General features: G+C 44.9%; 1 protein-coding gene across 2 annotated transcripts in view; it reads right to left on the reverse strand.

Annotated features, from left to right (window-relative positions):
• Window positions 1–22,233, reverse strand: part of kcnh2b (potassium voltage-gated channel, subfamily H (eag-related), member 2b) — a 245,359-nt gene that overhangs the window by 6,068 nt on the left and 217,058 nt on the right. For both annotated transcript variants that reach the window (XM_085286176.1, XM_085286177.1), the window contains 14 exons: window positions 21,934–22,037; window positions 21,612–21,750; window positions 19,136–19,290; window positions 17,520–17,614; window positions 16,854–16,994; window positions 15,144–15,343; window positions 9,577–9,829; window positions 4,477–4,670; window positions 3,334–3,436; window positions 1,996–2,147; window positions 1,770–1,908; window positions 1,490–1,679; window positions 783–888; window positions 578–679 (listed from right to left, as the gene is read on the reverse strand). In XM_085286176.1, coding sequence (XP_085142302.1) covers window positions 578–679; window positions 783–888; window positions 1,490–1,679; window positions 1,770–1,908; window positions 1,996–2,147; window positions 3,334–3,436; window positions 4,477–4,670; window positions 9,577–9,829; window positions 15,144–15,343; window positions 16,854–16,994; window positions 17,520–17,614; window positions 19,136–19,290; window positions 21,612–21,750; window positions 21,934–22,037 — 2,073 coding nt within the window. The remainder of the gene's footprint in view (window positions 1–577; window positions 680–782; window positions 889–1,489; window positions 1,680–1,769; window positions 1,909–1,995; window positions 2,148–3,333; window positions 3,437–4,476; window positions 4,671–9,576; window positions 9,830–15,143; window positions 15,344–16,853; window positions 16,995–17,519; window positions 17,615–19,135; window positions 19,291–21,611; window positions 21,751–21,933; window positions 22,038–22,233) is intronic.

Genomic DNA, 22,233 nt, shown 5'->3' on the forward strand with positions numbered 1-22,233 from the left:
TTACAAAACTATGACATCACAACAATGTGATTGGTCTCTTGCAGTGTTGAACCTGGACCACCATTAATTATGATGATCCAGGCACCATATCAACACGGGGGTATCAGATCGTTTGGCTAAAGAGGCCGTCTGCTCTGTGATCACGCCCCTGATGCTGCACTCCAGGATCGTGTCGTCATATCGAAGTTTACATTCTGGACAGACTGTATTTTGGAAACATCATCACATCACTGTTGAATCTGGAGCTTCAACATTTTTATGGGAAAGCTAGATTTCACAGAATATATTATATATGGAGGAGGGAGGTCTGTCTGCAATTAGAATGATGTAAATGCCTTGAACCTTCAACTGTTTCTTGTAAACACTCCTGCAGACAGCAGGAAGAAATGAAGAATGATTCCCACTCACTTGGACACATTGGGGTGTGTCACCGATGAGGTACCTGATTCAACTCCAAATATACAACATGTGCAAGATGCTAAATAAATCAATTAAGCATTTATTTAGTGTTTGTGGGATTTAATGTAACATGTTACTGACAGATCAGCAGGGTAAGATTTGCCAGCACGTTTTTCACCTGTGACAGAGAGGCCAGTGTTTCTGTCTCAAGAGGTGTACCAGGAGAAACCACTCCATCTCCCGGACCGGGTCCTGGACCGGGACCTGGGTAGGGTGAGGCCTGAAAAGAAAACATCATCTTGTTAGCGAGCGTGAAGTGTAACCCACCACGACGGTGAGGTTCATTCTTTGACACAAGTCCCATACGCTGTGTGCGTTATTACCTGAGGTGGTGATGAAACAGCGCTGTAGGCTGGAGGTACCAGCGCCATCTGCCTCTGCAGCAGCTGCATGATCACGCCGATGTCCGTTGACATGCGACTCTCTAACCTTCACAGTGTATAAGAGATGATCTATAATTAATGTCAATTTCAAAAAGAAAGGAAGCTAGCAGTAAAAATAAATGGACCAGACTGCTGATTCGAGTCGTATCGAATGCACTTTTTGAAACTTTGTTTTGCTAACGGTGCGTTTCTCTTAACATCCTGCTGTTAGTCTGTTAAAAGTAAAGCAATTCTTTTTCCCCACAGGAGTTTTCTTTTGTCTTTTCAGCAAAAAAGCGCCTTGGCGCATAGTCACACTGCAGATGTAGATAAATGTGTGCGGGACGCGTGCAGAAGTTTGCATCTCATCCTCTTTGTCCTATCTCAGGCTAATTAGGAGCCAGTCTGCTGCTATTTTAAACTCGGCAACACTTTCACATATGAGCAGAGTCCCCCCCACATGCACACCTTTATCAGCAGAGGCTAACGTGGAGATATAGTCTTTCTCAGCAGCTACAGCTCAGCACAGAGGAGTACAAACGTTTGATCTCAACTGGACCTGAGAAAGAGCCTCGTTGAGCCAAAGGCTACAGGGCTGCTGCAGCAGCGAGAGGAGAAGCTCTCTGTAGAGGCATTAAAAAAGAAAAAAACAACCCTGCTAGTTGTACCTGTTGAGCTGTTTCTGCAGCAGGTCCAGGCGTGTGTCCAGCTGGTTGCGTTGCTGGCGGCTCAAGCTGTGCAGTGGTGTGTTGAGGGGTGGAGGGGAGGCAAGGCTGCAGCTGGGAACCTCCTGGTACTGACCACTCCCCCGGCTCTCTCCCCAGAAACTAAAGATGTTGGACACACCTGAGAATGCCCCTATATGAAGGTGGAGAGGGGAGGAGTGGGTGCGTATGTGAGTGTGCAAAGCAGTGGGAAAGGATGAGTGTGTCTTCTGTCGTACCATACCTGACAGGGCATTGCAGGTGTTCCCAGGCTTGGGGTCTCCATCACCCTCGGTGTTCTCGGTAAAGGGCGGGACTTGCTTGTGTGGATTCTCTTGCATTGCAGATGGAGGGGCGAGACCAGTCACTACTGACTCCTCCCCCTATAAGAGGAGCAGGACCAAAACATCCACATCAGTTTTTACAGTGCTGTCCTGTATAACAGTCACAGTGGCAGTGTGGAGTCGTACCTCATCACCACTGGAATGTGAGGACACTGAGCTTCGATGTGCCCCCCATGGCCTCTTAGACGCCTCCTCTTGTTTTTGATTGTGGGCCGTCTCCCGCTGTCTTCGTCTCACAGACTTATGGGACTTTTTTATTTCTCCAGCATCTGCATCATCTGGACAGATGCACAGATGGATAAAAAGGAGAAGATGGTCAGTCTAGCTGGATTAGAAGTAAGAAGATTAATATAGTATTTCTTTGACCATTCAAGCAGATAAAATAATTCAATCTGATCTAGTGCCGATTCACAACAGCAGTCACCTCAAGGCACTTTTATTATCAGGTAAAGATCCTACACAGTGGAGAGAAAACCCAACAATCAGACTGTGCTCTAAGGGCAGCGCTTGGTAACAGTGGGAAGGAAAAACTCCCTTTTAACAGGAAGAAACCTGCGGCAGAGCCGGGCTCAGGGACAGCCACGATTGATGTGGGACAAGAGAGACAGAAAGAAACAGATACTGTGGGAGAGAGAAGACAAACGTTAATGCTGTGTAACACCAGGGGAGCGAAAAGAACTGAACGGAGAAGAAACACTCGTCATCGTGGAAAGCCCACCAGCAGCTAAACCTATAACAGGTTTAGTAAGGGATGCTCCTGGAACCAAACTGGGAGCTGATTCCAGAGGAGCGGGACAGTTGAAGCCTCCCATTCTACTTTTAGAAACTCTAGCTCGCCGTCTGTCTGAGAGCTCTGTTATTATAACGTGGTACACTATGGGGTCTTTAATGTATGGTTATTCAAAATTTCTATGTGAGAAGAAGGATTTTGACAGGGAGCCAATGAAAAGGAGCCAGTATGGGAAGAAGATGGCCTCTTTGGTCCTGTCACTGCAGCTTTTGAGCTTTTAGAACAGCCTGACAATAAGGAATGTTCCAGCACTGAAGTAATAAATGCATTAACTAGCTTTTCAATGTCACTTTGAGACAGCATGTTTCTAATTTTAGAGCTATTGCGCACATAAAAGAAAGCAGTCCTGTGTGTTAAAGGACACATCCTGGTTAAAAGTAGCTCCAAGATTTCTGTCTGTATTACTGGAGTCATGGTAATGTCATGATCTAATTAAGCACATGAGATTTTTAGAGTCAGCTACAATTGTCTGAATTTAGAAGGAGAAAACGACCTGGCGCTTATACATTTACAACATGCCCGTAGTTTATCTAACTGCTTTGTGTAACCAGGGTTCATAAACAGGAAAACTGGCTCCTAATAATAATGATGCCCAAGAATAATACACAGAGTAAACATTCAGCAGAGAAACGGTGAAACACGCTGACTGATGAGACCCAGGGAGGACGGGTTACCTTTTTCTGTGCGTCTTCTGAATGATAGTTTACGCCTCCTTAATTTGTTGAACCCCCCGGAGTTGGAGTCGTCGCTGCTGGGAGAACCTGGGATCATGTTAGTCTGAAATATAAAACAGCGTTCATCACTTAACTTCTGAGGAGAAGTGTGGGATGTGATTTGTAAAAATAGTGAAAATAAGTCATCTTGGATTCTTTGCAACATCGGTGATGGATGGAAGAAAGATACCATCACACCTGCAGCCAGACACAACACCACACTGAAGCTTATTAGCTCAGAGTCTTGAAAAAATGCTGTGTTATTAATAGACTTGTTTCCTGAGTTGCATCAATATGCAGTGTGTGTGTACGCGTGTGTTCTGTACTCTACTTCCTTTCTCAGCAGGCACCGAGGGCGTGCCAATGCTGCGGCTTTCACGGCAACAAAAGGAGAAACGTGGCTGCAAATTCAAAGCAGCTTGTCGACAAAGCAAAGACACACTGTGCAGAATTATTTCACTCACAATCAGAACAAGCCCGGGGATGTAAAAGCTGTTTTCACCCAGGCTCTGCCTGTGCACGAGCAACAATGAAACAGACAGCATCAGGTAGCTGCACCTGCTATCAGCAGCAGCAGCTACCCAAACCTTTCTTAACCGCTCGTCCAGTTCAATAATGTCCAGCAGTCATAGTGTTCACACCCTGAACAGGTCACCAGTCCACCATTCATACTCCTACAGCACCCACACCTCTGCTCAACCATCCACTGACAGGTTGATGCGTATAACAACAAAATAGCCAGCTCCTGTTGTCTGCTGTGGACGGTAAAGGCAGAAAAACAAATGCTTCTCCCTGTGAATGAAGCTCAAAGTTCTGCACATCTTGTTGGATTTTTTGTTTTACAAAATGATAATAATAAAAACGTAGGACTTATGTTAGGTATTAATAACGTGCAGAAACACTTGGGCAGGTTCCCTTTCACAGTCATAGTTGTCTTTTTCCATCCCACAACCACAAAAACCCATCAGCTGGTTGTCAATACAAAAAAAGAATTTTGAAAATAAACTTTGGACTCGCTGATATTATTTGTGTATTTCGATTATGAACCGAGCCACTCTTATGAGATTTTACTGACGTCTGCTGTGGGAGGAGTTTGAAACTCACGTCTCTGAGGTTGAAGGTGATTTCCAGGTTGTTCCAGAAGTGATCTGCAAACTCAGGATACATGTCCAGCACCTCCAGAACATCTTCTCTCAAAATCTTATGAAGGTCGCAGTATGTTAGAGCCCTCACATCAGCATTGGATTTACCGGGTCGGTGATACAGGTTGATGGGCTCGCCAAAGATGTCGTTCTTCCCTGGGAAGGCAGAAAAGAATAGAAAAGCACGTATTTGATTGTTGATCTTATACAAGCAGTCAACAATATTGTGATGCATCAGGTGGAGCTGCAAGAACAGAAAACTTTTATTGAACTTAAATGTCAGCTGTGTAAATCATATTTTAAATCTCAGTGAATATAGCAAATAAAGTTTGTTGTTTCCAAAGCTGACTCTGGAAACATCTGTTCTAATTTGGTTTCAATGCATCTATTTACAAATGAGTGCATGAAGTTAACTGATTATTTTTATAGCGTAAGAAATAAAGATGTGTGATGCGTGCCTGCACACTCCACGCCTACATGCATGTTACTTAAAATGATCGATCAGTGTCTTGTTGCAGGGAGCTGCAGCTTGTGTCATGTATGTGGAGCAGGCGCATCAGATGTTAACGACACCAGTGCTGCTGTTACCAGTAGATGGCAGAACCAGCTCATGCTCATGTGGCTGTGTGTTAGGCAAGCTTCAGGAAACAGATAAAAACTCCTGTGCACTGTGTTGTCTAACACAGTAAATACTGCAGTTTTTATACATTTAAAATTTAAAACTCTTGTTTTATCTATTTCAGTCACCTGTGACCTCACAGTTACCAAGGAGACACATCATCATATACACTCTCCAGCCATTTTGTTAGGTACACTTGTTCGCCTGCTCATTAACGTAAACATCTAATCTGACAGTCACATGGTAGCAGTGATCAGTGATCAAGACGACTTGCTGAGGTTTTAACCGAGCATCAGCACGTGACAACCAACGTTCCCTCTAATGTTTCATGTGTCTGAGCGAACACACAAACTCCCTGAGCGTCCCTTGGACCACTGTGAGCAACAGCAGACGTGTGCACTGTGGTCACGCCAGCATCCAATCCATCCAAGTTACATGTTTATTAAAATAATCAAATTACAGCATTTATGTTAGACTAGTCATTGACCTGTGCAGCATGTTAACACTATTGGCAGTAAAAATAACTTGAACTCCAATTTTGAAAACACAACTTTCTGTTTTTTGCTCTGACTGTATGATGAGTCTGTGGTCTGGGAGAGAGTCTGTAACTCTGTCTGCAAATACAGTAAATAATGACCAATGTTGGGTAATTAATTATATAGTTACTTCTTCAAAAAAGTTACTGAGTTTTGCAAACAACAAAGTTTTTTGCAGCTATTTTTTTTAAATGCAGCCAAGGTGTTTTTTAAACAAACATTTCAAACTATTTACAGAACAATCAGCTGTTCTGCATCAAATCTGATGCCACACAAATTATTTGTGTCGCTCCAAAAATAATTTGTGTCCACTATGAGATGAAGGAGAACATCAGCCTGATACCTGCAGGCCTGACAGCAGCAGATGTGTCACTGCTGTAACACCTGTAACACTCAGCAGGCGCCTCATTGTTCTGACACACAACAACACTGACTACACTACACACTAACTACACACTAACTACACACTAACTACACACTGACTACACACTAACTACACACTGACTACACACTAACTACACACTGACTACACACTAACTACACACTAACTACACACTGACTACACACTAACTACACACTGACTACACACTAACTACACACTAACTACACACTAACTACACACTGACTACACACTAACTACACACTGACTACACACTAACTACACACTGACTACACACTAACTACACACTAACTACACACTGACTACACACTAACTACACACTGACTACACACTAACTACACACTGACTACACACTGACTACACACTAACTACACACTAACTACACACTGACTACACACTAACTACACACTGACTACACACTAACTACACACTGACTACACACTAACTACACACTGACTACACACTAACTACACACTGACTACACACTGACTACACACTGACTACACACTGACTACACACTAACTACACACTGACTACACACTAACTACACACTAACTACACACTGACTACACACTAACTACACACTGACTACACACTAACTACACACTAACTACACACTGACTACACACTGACTACACACTGACTACACACTGACTACACACTGACTACACACTAACTACACACTGACTACACACTGACTACACACTGACTACACACTGACTACACACTAACTACACACTGACTACACACTAACTACACACTGACTACACACTGACTACACACTGACTACACACTGACTACACACTAACTACACACTAACTACACACTGACTACACACTAACTACACACTGACTACACACTGACTACACACTAACTACACACTGACTACACACTGACTACACACTGACTACACACTAACTACACACTGACTACACACTGACTACACACTAACTACACACTGACTACACACTGACTACACACTAACTACACACTGACTACACACTAACTACACACTGACTACACACTGACTACACACTGACTACACACTAACTACACACTGACTACACACTGACTACACACTAACTACACACTGACTACACACTGACTACACACTAACTACACACTGACTACACACTAACTACACACTGACTACACACTGACTACACACTGACTACACACTGACTACACACTAACTACACACTGACTACACACTGACTACACACTAACTACACACTGACTACACACTGACTACACACTAACTACACACTGACTACACACTAACTACACACTGACTACACACTGACTACACACTGACTACACACTAACTACACACTGACTACACACTGACTACACACTAACTACACACTAACTACACACTGACTACACACTGACTACACACTAACTACACACTAACTACACACTGACTACACACTGACTACACACTAACTACACACTGACTACACACTAACTACACACTGACTACACACTAACTACACACTAACTACACACTGACTACACACTGACTACACACTAACTACACACTAACTACACACTAACTACACACTGACTACACACTAACTACACACTGACTACACACTGACTACACACTGACTACACACTAACTACACACTGACTACACACTGACTACACACTAACTACACACTGACTACACACTGACTACACACTGACTACACACTAACTAAACACTAACTACACACTGACTACACACTAACTACACACTGACTACACACTGACTACACACTGACTACACACTAACTACACACTGACTACACACTGACTACACACTGACTACACACTAACTACACACTGACTACACACTGACTACACACTGACTACACACTGACTACACACTAACTACACACTGACTACACACTGACTACACACTGACTACACACTAACTACACACTGACTACACACTGACTACACACTAACTACACACTGACTACACACTGACTACACACTAACTAAACACTAACTACACACTGACTACACACTGACTACACACTGACTACACACTCACTACACAAGATTTGTGCTAAACGTCTCAAATCTCTCACATCTCAAACACGCTGTCACTCCTAAAACTTCCCCCCGTCTCTTAACAACTAGATGCCATGTTGCCATATCATTTTTTGATTGGTCGACATGGTACATTTTTCGACCAATGCGAAGGGTGGGGTTTCTTTGGTTTTGTTTTTGCTCACAGGCTTTCGAGCGTTTTCCTTATAAAACGCCGTTTTCACCGTTTCTTCCTGCAGTAAATATAAACAACGACAGTATTCAGGAAGAAAAACAAACATTGCAGATATTTTATCATAACTCTGGTTTTACGTGGCCGATCAACACGATTTAAAAACTGGTATAAAGTCCACACTTTTTCCGTCAGTTGTTCCGTCTGTCCTGCTCACGTCTCCAATGGTTGTGCACGTTGTCATTAACGTGGCTTCACTCCACATCAGCCGCTTTGCTAAAACACCGACACATAAGGACGCTGTCATAGCCTGTCAACCATGTTGATTAGCTTGGTATATACGAATGTGAATCGCATCATTGGCTGGACTGTGGGATAAGGCGGCATCGTTCTGATCCCATACAGGAGCAGCCAGTCACTGACTAACACTGCAGAACAGGATTGTTGAAGTATTAATTTTAATTTCAATTCAGGTTAGATTTTTTTTGTGCGCAACACAGATTTTCTGTGTGCAGAGATGTGCCAGCTTAGAGGGAACATTGGTGACAACATGGTTGTTGGTGGGCCGGTATTTCTGCTGCCATTTCTCCCCACACTATTCCAGGGTTTACAGACAAAGAGAACATTTCCAGCGATTGGAGGTCGTCTGGGTGAGTCGGAGGAGCATCTCTGAAAGCACAACATGAAGCAGAAGAGGGCAGAAGGGCTACAGCAGCAGAAGACCACACCGGGTGTCGCTCCTGTCGACTAAGAAGAGCAAACTGAAGACACACTTTACTCTTTACATGCTCCCCAAAATTGGACATTTGAAGGTTGGGACAATGAAGCCTGGTCTGATGAGTCTTGATTTCTGCTGCGACGCCCTTTGGCATGAACAACATGAAAACATGGATCCGTCCTGCCTATCAATGGTCAGGCTGCTGCTGGTCATGCAGTAGTGTCGGCTTGATTTACTGTTGATGCTGACCACCAAAGTGTGCCCATCTACTGATGACTGTTTCCAGCAGGGTGACGTGTCACGTCACAAAGATGTGACTGTGCTGTAAATGACCTCCACAGTCACCAGATCTCAATCCAACAGAGCACCTTTGGGATCTGCTGGAATGGACGATATTCGATATTCCATGTATCCACGTTTCCTAATCACGTGTACAATTAGGCTTGCATCACGTGCAAATGTGAAACACTGCTTTTTTGAGTGTGATCTGATCTCATAATAAACATTGTGCTATCGCTGTTGTCACGCTGCCTCTCTCTACAGATGTCAGTGAAGCATGAATATCCTCATTCATTACCCAAGATGGCTACCACCACGTCTCCTCTCAGTATCTCTATGGATCCTCTGGATATGAAGTAGAGGGCGGTCAGGACATCGCCAGCGTGGACCAGCGTATCACCCGGGGGTGCGTGGGTAGTCTTGAACTTCATGGCCAGCGCTCTGAGGCAGCCCTTCGTGGAGCCTTTAAAAGCCTTGCAGTTCTGCAGCAACGTCCGGTTAAGATGGAGGCAGATATCAGCCTGGAGACACTCAGGGAAACCTTTCAGCACCTGGGGAGGAGAAGCAGGGAGACACGAGGAAAATGAAGAGGTGAATGAAAGTAGACGATAAAAAGATGCAAAATAAAGAGCGAAAGGAAGGTAAAGTAGAAGGAGGAAGAAAGGAGAAGGCAAGAGAAGAAGAGAGGTGGGAGGAAGGACGAGCACGAGGTTATGATAGACGCTATTAGCAGCGACTGAATGATATGTCAAGTTCAGAACATAAAGCAAATGTCACATAAATGTCACAGATTATGGAACCTTGAAAGGAATAATAAAAAGAGGAGCCTTTACTGTCTTTATCACCTTCATCCCTAGTGGGAAACACTCACGGGACATTAGCCTTTTACTGTTATTACCCACTCCACAAATGAACACGACAAAACTAAACTATCTATGCATTTATCAGAAGTTGGTTCTAAGCCTCAGAGACATCCCAGCATGAACTCAATCCCTCCCACTTTTAACCTCCACGTATCAGACGAGCGTGAGCAGCACTGATTGAGGAAGGGCCTCTGCATTGATTTTCTTTCCTCTTGTTTTTGAACTACAGTGCAAATGATTTCAAACTATATTTCAGCGGGCATATCGGAACAGAGTCAGCACAGAGTGTAATTAATATGAAGAATTGGTGAAATTTTAATGAGCTCACTGCGAGCGTGGAAGGCTGTTTCTGAGCAGCAGACTCTGGGCTTCTCTTGTAGCTCCCTGGCTGACTTCACAGAGCTGAACTGCACCTAGAACACCCACACTGCTTTTCTCCCTCACCATTTCTCTCACTTTCATCCATTTCAAGCTCCGCTCTTCATTTCAGCCTTCGCTGGGCTCCCTCTTTATCTCCCGCTGCCCATTTCTCCCCATCCTCATCTGACTCTCTTATTTCCCAATAAAGGTATGCTAAGCAGCCCTGTTTGTAACCTCTTTCTATCTTTTATCACATTTCAGGGAGCTTTAGCCTCTTAACTGTTTCAAGGCTCTGTTTGTTGTTGTGATATCGTTTGTGGCCTCTTTTTTACTGAAAACAACTCCCATATAGGAAAAAGTGTAACTTTGGCTATTCAATAGTTAGAGAGTACAAAGGCCTCTGTCCTCAAAGACCCCAAATACCTTATCTATGCACAACAGAGAATATAAACACAAAGGCAGATTACATCATCTGCATCAGCAGTGGAGGTACGTCTCCACTTGCTCTCTGAGGCTGCCTTCAATAAGCATTAACCTCCTGAGAATAGGCAGAGAGCAGCAGCCTGGAGCCTAAACTCAGTGTTTCAGTGTGCGGAGAGGAAACCAACCTGAAACTATTACAGCATCAGGAACACAACACAAACGATACCTTCAGTTCTCTTGCATCTATAAAGCATGCAGATGTTTAATATTCAACAAGTGGTTGGTGCTGCGTGTATATGGCTCCTACTGAGTCACTGAAAAATGACATGGATACATTTGTGATCATTTTTATGATTAATAATAATAATTAGCAGCTGTGATCTGTTTATACCTGTCATGGTCCTGGGTCGGTGACCCAGCGCTTTTAGTTATCATTTTCTAGTTTATGATGATGATGATTATTATTGTTTGAGTTCTGTGTGTTATATTTGGTCTGCCTTTGAGTCTGTGTCTGTCTATGGTGTCACCCCATCTGTTTGTGAATCTGTTTAGTTCAACGTCTTGTCTGGTTCCATGTGTCTGAGTTTCCTGTTTTATTGTGAAGGTTTGTGTCGTATGTGAGTGTGCTCAGTTTACGTTTCCCCTGTCTCGTCAGCTGTGATTTCTCCCAGGTGTGTTCCCCTCCTGTCTCTCATCCCTTGATTACTGCCATCTGTGTATTTAAGCCCTGTGTTTCTCTGTGTCAGTGTCGCGTTGTACCCTCAACTAGCTGTGTGTGTTCTGCTTCTATGTTCCTAGTGTTTGGTCTCCTGCTCCAGTTTAGTGTTTCTTTCCAGTGTTTCAGTCCTTGGTTCCTCTGTTCTGACTTTTGGTTTTCTTTTGGTGAGTTTAGTTTGTACGAGGTTTTTCCCAGCAACAAAGCTGCGCCTTAAGTTTCACTTCCGTGTCTGAGTTCTGCATTTTGGGTCCACCACTCCTGCTTGCCTGCCACACAGCGATTCATGACAATACCCAGGTAGCTGTTTCCATCAGGCTCAGCTGTAGCTTTTATTTAGTGCTAATTAACAAGTGTTAGCCTGCAGACTTGCTAAATTAGGATATGTTAGCATTTAGCACAAAGCACTGCTGCACTGGTGTTTATGACTGCAGAGCAATGGTGTGATCTTTGAGAACACTCACTTCTCTATTCTGTCTGCCTCATCCTTTGGCAACTACAGCCAGTTGCCAACCTGGGTATCCAAACAATTGCAGTCCAACTCAACTGCAAGAGATTGGCAACATGTTGCAATCAATCCTCACTGATCTGTCACATGTCTGTTTGCAGCAGGACACTTGATTCAACTGGCTCATGCTACAGTCCTATATAAAAGCAAGGTTGCTAAGCATCTGTGTTATTTTGTGTCTAACAGCTACTACGTCACTGTTTGTGGATCATTTTTACCTGAGGTCATTTCAGTTCAATTCAGTTTTATCTATACAGCACCAAATCACAACAACAGTCGTCTCACAGCGCTTTATATTGTCAGATAGACCCTACAATAATACATACGGAGAAAAATCCAACAATCATATGAACCCCTATGAGCAGCACTTTGGTGACAGTGGGAAGGAAAAACTCCCTTTTAACAGGAAGAAACCTCCAGCAGAACCAGGCTCAGGGAGGGGCGGGGCCATCTGCTGTGATTGGTTGGAATGAGAGAAGGAAGACAGGATAAAAGACATGCTGTGGAAGAGAGACAGAGATTCATATTTGTTTGACCACGTAACCATGACAGACTCCTTACAAATTCTCCTTCACATGAAAAAAGTGTAAACTAAGAGGCCATTTAACACTGTTTGGCTGCAACTTGGAAGCTGAGGCATGGCCGAGCTGGAGGAGTGACAGACAGTTTATTCAAAAATGAGTGGGCTACCTCTCATGACACAAGAGCAGAGCCACACTTAATTTGTGGCTGTGGCATGTGAGAGTCTAGTCAATGAGTTTTGATTGAACGAGGATAAATATTTAAAAAGTTTTGCTAAAGGAAGTCGAAGCTCCACGAGCAAACACAAACAACTGTGGCTGGCAAGTCTCTTTCAGTATTGGTGAGCATGCAGTAGGTGAGCATTAACAGAGTACCACCAAATAAAGAGAGTGACTGAGGAAGGAAAGATCTGAAGCTTCACAATAAGTAAATTACTGTTCTTTCCTCCTTTGCACAGTTGGAAGGGCTCGCTTTATTACAGAATCTGATCTAGATGTTAAAGAGCCCCTCCCGCCCTGTGGATGTTAAAGAGCCCCTCCCACCCTGTGGATGTTAAAGAGCCCCTCCCGCCCTGTGGATGTTAAAGAGAGCCCCTCCCGCCCTGTGGATGTTAAAGAGCCCCTCCCACCCTGTGGATGTTAAAGAGCCCCTCCCACCCTGTGGATGGAGGGATGGATTTTAAACAGCAGCCAGCAAAAAAAGACTGCTTCATAGGCCTCATATCTTTTTTTTGGAACTTTCTTAATTAGTATTGTAAAAAATCGTGTCCCATCTGTGATTAACAAACATATTCTTGCTGTGTCAGCTGTGCCTACAGTAGGAACACAGGATACTAAAGCAGGATTTCATAGGGCAGGTCTGCCGTCATGAATATCTTTGTACTTATTCTTTATCATTTATTTATATCCTCTTGCCACAGAGGGCGAGGGGGTAATAACATGGATACGATTCTCTCTGTCACATAAAAAATGGACTTTGCTGCAAATAATTCTCATAATGTAAGCAGCAAACTAAAAGAAGCCAAACTGAAAACATGAGAGGTGCTCAGTGATTTAGTCATTTGCTATTTTCTGATTTCTTAGATTTTGCTTCGTGTATGTTTGTCACAGTTGAATGAACAGAGCAGGTTTACATATGAGACAAAGACAAACCAAATAAATGCAACATGTCGTTTCTAAAAGAGGATTTCATTTATCCAAACCTACCTGGCCCCGTGTGAAAAACGACTGCGCCCTAAACCTGTTTATCCACCGGCAAAAGAAACAACTTCATCAAAACAGAGCTGCTTCTCCCTGATTAACGTTAACAGACTCGTTTCTTTCTCCTTCCTCCCACTTTGATCTCAGCGCTCCTGCAGCTTTCAGCTTCACATCAGAGCTGCGTTGTTATTCTCGCCCATCTTCGTGAATGAAAGAGGTCACAGCTGATTAACTGTGGAGGCAGGCTGACAAAGTCTGCTCCACACAATCATAATAATGACTACGGTAAACAAGCTCAAATCCGTCCTACTTCACCGGGCCTTCGAGAGAGTAACACGACGTGGGGAGAAGAAAGGGGCCGAGCAGGGTGATGAGCAAACCTGATTCCTCTCTACTTCACTGACTTACTCATTACGCTGAAATGAAACAGCACTGATGGAGCGTTATGTTTGCACTGGGACTTGCACCCAAACAGAGCTCCTCTGTGCTCGTCCACGACTACACAGCCAACGATGGGCTGCTGGTTGGGCTCCGACTGGTAGGTTTGACAATTAATTTAGATGCTGGATGAAGTTATGAGCAGATATACTTATGAGCTTACAATCTGTAGACAGTGCAAAGGCGACTTTTAAACGTCTACAGTTTTTTTGGTTAAACCACACACAGCATGCAGAAAGTAACATTACAGGTGACGTGCATCCGCAGATGTCCCTGTACGGCTGCACCACTGTTTCCCCCCAGTGTCACTTTAGGTCAGAAACCCCCGGTGACACTGCTACAGACAGAGCAACATGTGAACCAATACACTCGCAGGTTCAGGCTGAGGTGGGCATGCACAGCGCACCTTTGAAGTGCTGCGTTTGTGTTCGCATGTGACTCACTGTGCCCGTGGGTGTCAAAGCTCCAGCTTGTTTCAAAGTGCATTCTCCTACTCTGCTGATAAAACACATTAAAATGAACATCTCTCCTCTCACGCTTTAATATGTGTAAAATACATCTGGCAGCACGACGTGATGAACACGTGCAGATTAGGCTTCATGCATGTGAACAAATTGACAGGAATGCATGAATGTTGCAAAGCTTGCTCGCAGCCCTGCTTGTGTCCCGTGCGTATACGCAGCATTCTTATTTTCTCTGACCGTATCAAGCATGCGCGCTGAGACAACGCTTTCTAATCGTCCCATTAGCGTACAACGCAGGCTCAAACGCTGTGTGTAGTCACACACGAGAGAGTGTACCCTCCCAGGGTTTGGGTGTGTGAGGACCAGTACTCACAGCGTTCATGTCGATGCCATTGGTGTAGGACCAGGCATGCTGGAAGTACTCCTCCAACCTCTGCCTGAGTGGGTTGGGGATCTGGTGGAAGCGGATGAACTCCCTGACTCTCAGCATCTGGGTGTGGTAGCGGGCCGTCCCGGAGTACAGCCGCTGGATGATGGCTGAGACATTCCCAAAGATACTGGCGTACATGAGGGCTGGAAATGGGAGCAGTGAGAAAAAACACACACATTAACAGACAGTATGGAGCTAGAGCAGCGTTCATACAGTGATGAGACCGTTTGGATGTGCGGGGTTTCCTTTGCTCTCTGGAAGTCCTGGAAGTTGTGAGGTGGGGCCTCCATGGGTCGCTCTTCTTGTTGTTCTAAAAAAGTTTTGCTTCGTGACAGGATGCATTATCCTGCTGAAAGAGGCCATGGCCATCAGGGAATGCCGTTTCCATGAAAGGGTGTATGTGGCGTGCAACAATGGTTAGGTAGGTGCCAAAGTAACATCCACATGGATGGCAGGACCAAACATCCCCCCAAACCCAGGGTTTCCCAGCAAGACTTTGCCAAAGCCTCTGCCAGCTCGCCTTCTTCCCATAGTGCATCCTGGTACCAGGTGCAGCCCTCACACAGCTGGCTGGCCACATGATGCCAGCTTGTTTAACTGTTCTGTGGTCCGGTTCTGATGCTGTTGGCAGGAGCGCCCCACAAATCATAGCCAGTCTTACTCCACCTACCATTATGTATAATGTCATTCGCTGAGCCGGATGACTGCAGCACATTCAGATCATTTGCAGACTTTGTATTCAGAGTAACAAAAACCAATCAAAACATGCCCCGCCCCCTCCTTTGACCCCTGACCACGCTCTTGCAGCAGGAAGTTGACTCATCTCAAAGGGCTTTGGCTGCAGAGGACAGAGAGTTTGTATCGTATCCTTCATGAGAGTCTTTGCTTTGTTCTGTTTGTCCTGTTGGATGCTGCTAACCTCCCCACCTCTGTCAGCTCCCATCACTGTCTACATCAACCACTGAAAAACGCTGTGTGTAAAGAAGTGTGTATGCAAATGTCTGCATGTGTGTGTGTCAGAGTGAACGCGACCCATCTCTGGCTTCAGATTTTGCAGTGGTCGTTGTGATTTCATCGCACACATCCTGCAGAAGACTGTCCTTAAACAATGGACATTTTACAAGTCTCGGGTCATTGTCAGGCCAAGGAAGTGCTAAACTGTGTGGAGGAGGAAGGCAGCCCGCAATAATAAAAAAGAAACAAAGTGGCCTTCTTTAACTGCTACGAGTGTTTCTTTACTTTGGTTATACAAACCTGAACAGGATTTGCAGCTGTTGCATGGAAACACACAATCAGTAGGGTTGTATATACAAGTGTTTGCATATTTAGTTACATTCAAATGTTATTAAGAGTAAATTATGAAGACTAGACTCATTCTGCTTGTTATTCTGTGGTTTGGTTTCATTAAAGCACTCAGGAAGCACTGCAGACTTCTTTCTCTATAGTGACGCAGGGTGAGGGCTTCTCCGTCTCTGAGGTCGGTGAAATACACTTTGTAACACACACTGCCCTTATGAACGCTATTTCTGCTGTTGTAGGTTTGTTACCGATTAATAACAATGAACTACATTTTATTAGTGGCGTTCATATTTGTTGCAAACTTTCCTTTATTCTGGTCTAAAGGCTTTAAACAGCTGCTTGTACATGACTTACATCCGATGAGCATGACGCAGATGGAGAAGATCTTCTCAGAGTTGGTGTTGGGGGACACGTTTCCGAATCCCACGCTGGTCAGACTGCTGAAGGTGAAGTACAGCGCTGTCACATACTTGTCTTTGATGGAAGGTCCTGAACCTGGTGTGGAGAGGTTACAAATCATCTGGAGCTCAACAGTGTCCAGGAAGCTGACATAACCTAAACTAATACTCAATGATATTCATTTAGCAGAATGTAACCGGAGGGTTGACTTATTATCGGTCATTTGCACAGAACTGAGCTCCCATTACAGGTAAGATCATCAGAATACTTCATTAATCCCTGAGGCTTTCAGTTGCTCCAAGACAGTGACAGTAACAGACTGTGGTGGGCGTGGTCTGCAGTGCCGCTGCAAAGGAGGTGGACGCACCTGAGCGGCATCCGCAATCACGCCTCGCCGGCTTAAAGTCTGTGCTCGCACCACTGTCGCTGCGTGTGGCTGCGAGCTGCAAAGCTGCAGCGGGGTACTGTGCAGTCATTGGGTCTGCTGTGTGTTTACACACTAAACTAGTGAAATAATGCGATATGTTACAGAGTTTACAAATTTAAGAAACAGCACTAATTTTACACTGAGATTACTCATGTGCCACCAGTTTGTTTATTATATTACGTGATCATTAGTACCTGGTATGGAACCATTGAAGTGTTTCCCTAACTGGTCGCCCAGAGTGTGGAGCCAGCCGATCGAACCGTTCCGCTCTACGCTACCGATTGCATACCTGGTAAAAAATAAACAGCATTACAAAAATGTCACGATACAGCATCATAAAAATCACCTTACGTTTGTATCAGTTTCATACAGCAGAGATGAAAAATGAGACTGCTGTGGTTGGAGTACAACTGATAAATATTCATCTTCTAATGTGAAAAACTGATCAAAATTGCAGTCAATTGCAGTCAATTGCAGTCAATTGCAGTCAATTGCAGTGCACGTTCCCTCAGTGGTTGCTGCTAATCTGACACCTGCTCTGCTGCCAGTGATCATTTTGGAAGATGCTGAGTTGTTGGTTGATGCGGCTGTTTGGGCTCATTAGGAGCCAGGTGCACCTGATTAAAGGATCATCAGAAAGTGCAGCGGCCTTTATAACTGCGGTCGTTTCGGAGCACTCACATGTGTGTTAACACGAGCTGCATCTCAGACTCCACAGGCCTCACAGTTAAGATGAGCTGTGCAGAGTGTGGATCCAAACAGAAGGGGCAATAGATGTAAAGTTGAGCAATTATCACAGAACTGGGGAAAGTAACTCGCAGTTCAGGAACAGACAGGCAAAAGCCACGAGGGCTCACTGTGGGAACACGGGACAGCACAGGCACATGGGACAGAGTCAAAGCTTTCTGTCTCACACAACTGTAGTTTAAGTTATTCAAAGCAAAAGCTAATTATCCAAAAGTCAGCTGTTACTTGCACTGGTGCCAGTTTGCTGCTGAAAGTGAGAAGGTACTCTCTTAGCAAACACTGTCTTCCTTCCTGAGAAAGTGTGGACTGAAAGCCAGCTCTGCACTGAAGATCCACAACAGAAATCTGCTCAGGAACGTACCACGTGGGCATAGAACCGCTCCAAATATCATCTTGGAGCAAGTTTCATTTCATTTTCCGTGACAGCAAACATTATATTCCACGCCAAACTGAAGAAATGCACCCAAAGTGTGTGCAGTTGGTTAGTCTGGAGGAGGAAGCATGATGGTGCAGCAGCATCTTATACAGCTACACAGCTCGTCAGCACGCTGTTGCCTTCCTGCCATCACCTTTCAATCAACCAGCATTTTTTTATGCAAGACAAGCTCTGACAGATCATTGAGGACACAGCTATGACTAAAACAAAAACCCACTACAGCTACCAAACTGTGGAGCAGATGGGGGAGAAGCAGAACAAGATCAAAGCAGTGCAATGCGAGGAATCAGTAGCATCCTGCAGACGCAGGTGTGTTAGAGCAGAGAAAAGGCTCTGTTGGCTTTTAAAAGCCGTCACCATCAGTAATCGAGTCTAAACATCTACTCAGCTGCTCTCTAATTTGATCGCTGCACTTTTACAATAGAAATATTTTGTTGTATGACTTCAAGGCCTTTTATATCAGTCGTAGAATACCAGTTCCATACTCACAGCCCGTCGCTCCTTCAGATTTTGCATGAATTTTGCGTCAGGGTCATCAATAGGAGGAGAAAAGTATCTCTGCTGTATGGATTCTGCACTCACACACAGTTTGAATCTAATGTGAATCGTCAGTTTATGGCGTTGTACCAGATGCAGGCCAGCCAGTGAGCGATGAGGGCGAAGGTGCACATGAGAAGAAAGAGGACAGCCGCACCGTACTCTGAGTAGCGATCCAGTTTTCGGGCTACACGAACCAACCGTAGGAGACGAGCTGTCTTCAGCAGACCAATCAGAGTGGTGGTCTGATGGGCGTGGGTGAGACAGAGGAAAGTGGAGATAAGGCATCGTTAAACATGGCAGAAAGCAAAGTCGCTCTGATATCTCCTCACAGCACTCCCACCTGCTGTCATCCTGTCACACACACACACACGCACGCACACACGCACACACACACACACACACACACACACGCACACACACGCACACACACACGCACACACACACACACACACACACACACACGCACACACACACGCACACACACACACACACACACGCACACACACGCACGCACACACACACGCACACACACACGCACACACACACGCACACACACACACACGCACACACACACACACACACACACACACACACACACACACACGCACACACACACGCACACACACACACACACACACACACACGCACACACACACACACGCACACACACACACACGCACACACACACACACACACACACACACACACACACGCACACACACACACACACACACACACGCACACACACACACACACACACACACACACACACGCACACACACAGGTGATGTAACTCTGGTCTTTTCCTGATGTGATTCAGTGTTGAGGAGGTGGTAAAATCCTGACTCCATTCATTTCTGTGGGCCTCTCTTCTCTCTGCTCCAGCTGGCTCCTTCGTGTCCACACAACAAATAAATAACAGGACGATTACTGCGCTGGCTGAGTGCCTGGTCCTCTGTGTGTGTGTGTGTGTGTGTGTGTGTGCTAACAGTAAATAACAGTTGTCTGTTGAGGAAAGTCTCCACTTTCTTGGCTCAGTGGCTTCTTCTGGGCAGCATCAGTGGAGCGAGCCCACGTGAAGCTTTCCCCATGAACGTTGGGAAGTCCCGCCTTCATTCATTTTATCTTGAAGGCTGCTTTAATTGTTATTCATTAGTTCTGTTATTTAAAATGCTGCTCAATATTTACAGTTACCTCCAGCGGAGTTTTTGTGTGGAGCGATTCGATCACCTTAAGCCTGAGTGTTTTATATCCTCGGTGTGTGGGAAGTATCCTCAGGGAGACTTCGGCAGGCTACAGCACAACTCACTTACTGCTTCCTTTAACTCCCACTTCTTTCTCCAGACACCCACCTCCCACTTCCTTGAATATCAAACCAACACCACCATCACTTCAATCATCCACTAAACCACAGAACTTAATTACCCACTGAGCCAGATGGAAACACACTGCATGTTTCTGTAGAGCTGTAAACCAAACCTTTTGTTACTGACAGTGGCACATCATTCGCTTTGTGCATGAGAAGCGCTGTGCTGCATTAGTGTAAAGTTTTCTGTTTCTGCCAACGAGTGAGTGAGACCTGGATTTTTACCAGAGGCTCTGAGATACAGCGACAGACAGAATCAGGAAGAATCAGAGCTCAGCTTTAAACGGCGAATCAAGCATCTGGAACGTTCAGTGCAAACTAGAGATCAGTCAGTCGTGAGCATAACTTTTCTCAGCTTTGCTCTTACAGTGGAAGTACGACGTTTTTGACCAGCTGGTTAAAAGAAATCCCCCGTGCCATGGACCGGTCCGTGAGTCGTTTGGTACCGTCCGCGAGGATTGAGCCTCGGTGTGAAATTGATGGTTGAGGAAAAGTAGCATAGAAGCCTCCTTGTGGTTGCCTGGTGATTTCTTTTTGTTCACATTTGGAGATTTAGGTCACGTAGCTACGGCACCACCGATGACGGTCGGACTCAGACTGACTGCTTCATGTGTGTTTTGTCTGTCACGCAGCGTGATCCCCTGACCCTGGAACAGTAATGTGTGTGTTGGATCCTCCAGCTTTACCTCTGCACAAACACAACGCGCTCTTTGGTAACTGAGCGCCGGTCGTCCTAGCGGGTAGTTATGAGCGAGAGGGGGAGCTGGGGCTCGATGTAACTATAGCGTGAAAGCAGTGATGTCATTAAAAACACATCATTTTGATGAGCTCAGATGAGTTTTAGGGTCTCGTGCACACTGCGCTGATCTAAGACATGTTTTGTTCATGGCTGACTACAAATCAACTTCCCTACGGAGACAATTAAATTATGAAGCCAAACGAATCCACCTCTCCCTCTCTTCTTATTTCCTGTTCCCCCTCCCTCCACCTTGTTTTTAATCTTTCTGCGTGTTATCTTCACTTCATTGCATTAAAGAGATGGCAGACAAGATGTCAGTGCACCATTCGTCTCTTCTACATTCCCCCCTCCCCTCCATCTCACTACCACTTGTCTCGTTCTCTTCCTCCCACCCTGCCTCATAACTTCACTGCAGCGTACAAACAGGCAGCTATCTCTCCGCCTCCGTCGTGACATACCTCCTCTCCATTGCGGTAGATGAGCAGGTCAAAGGGAATAGCAGCCACCATGTCGATGAGGAACCAGCCTTTGAAATAGTGGACAGCTATGCGCACCGGGTGGCTCACCACTTCGTCATTAGAGTTTACGTATGTTGTCCTGAGAGAAACAGAGAGCATTATGTAACTAATAGTTGTTATTGCACTTTCTTCTTTTACAACCAGCTCTGTTTAGAATAATGTGCATAGATGAGAAACAGTTTTTCTACTTAACAGCACCAAATCTGACTACAGGCTCTTCTGTGACTGTTGCTGTAATGAGGAGTGCTGCTACAGTTCAGACCTGAAGTTGATGAGGATGTCAATAATGAACATGATGTCCACTATGAGGTCCACCACATTGAGAGGAGAGCAGGAGTAAATGCAACCCTGCATGCCTAGGTCTTCCTACGAGAAGAGAGGAGAGGAAAACAAGTAAGGAGAGGCTAATATAGTGTACTGTAAGTTAAAAATACATTCAGCACATCTTTCAAATGGATTAGGATGAAGGATCATTTACATATGCATGCAGACAAAACATGAAACAGTGACAAAGTTCGGTGATTTGGAGCTCAGTTCAGCTGGCAGCAGGCTGATTAAAGAG

The sequence above is a fragment of the Mchenga conophoros genome, linkage group LG9 (assembly GCF_057382185.1).
Source record: "Mchenga conophoros isolate Kocher_MC1m ecotype Shallow Benthic linkage group LG9, M_conophoros_male_GT1.1, whole genome shotgun sequence".
In the NCBI taxonomy this organism is placed as follows: Eukaryota; Metazoa; Chordata; class Actinopteri; order Cichliformes; family Cichlidae; genus Mchenga; species Mchenga conophoros.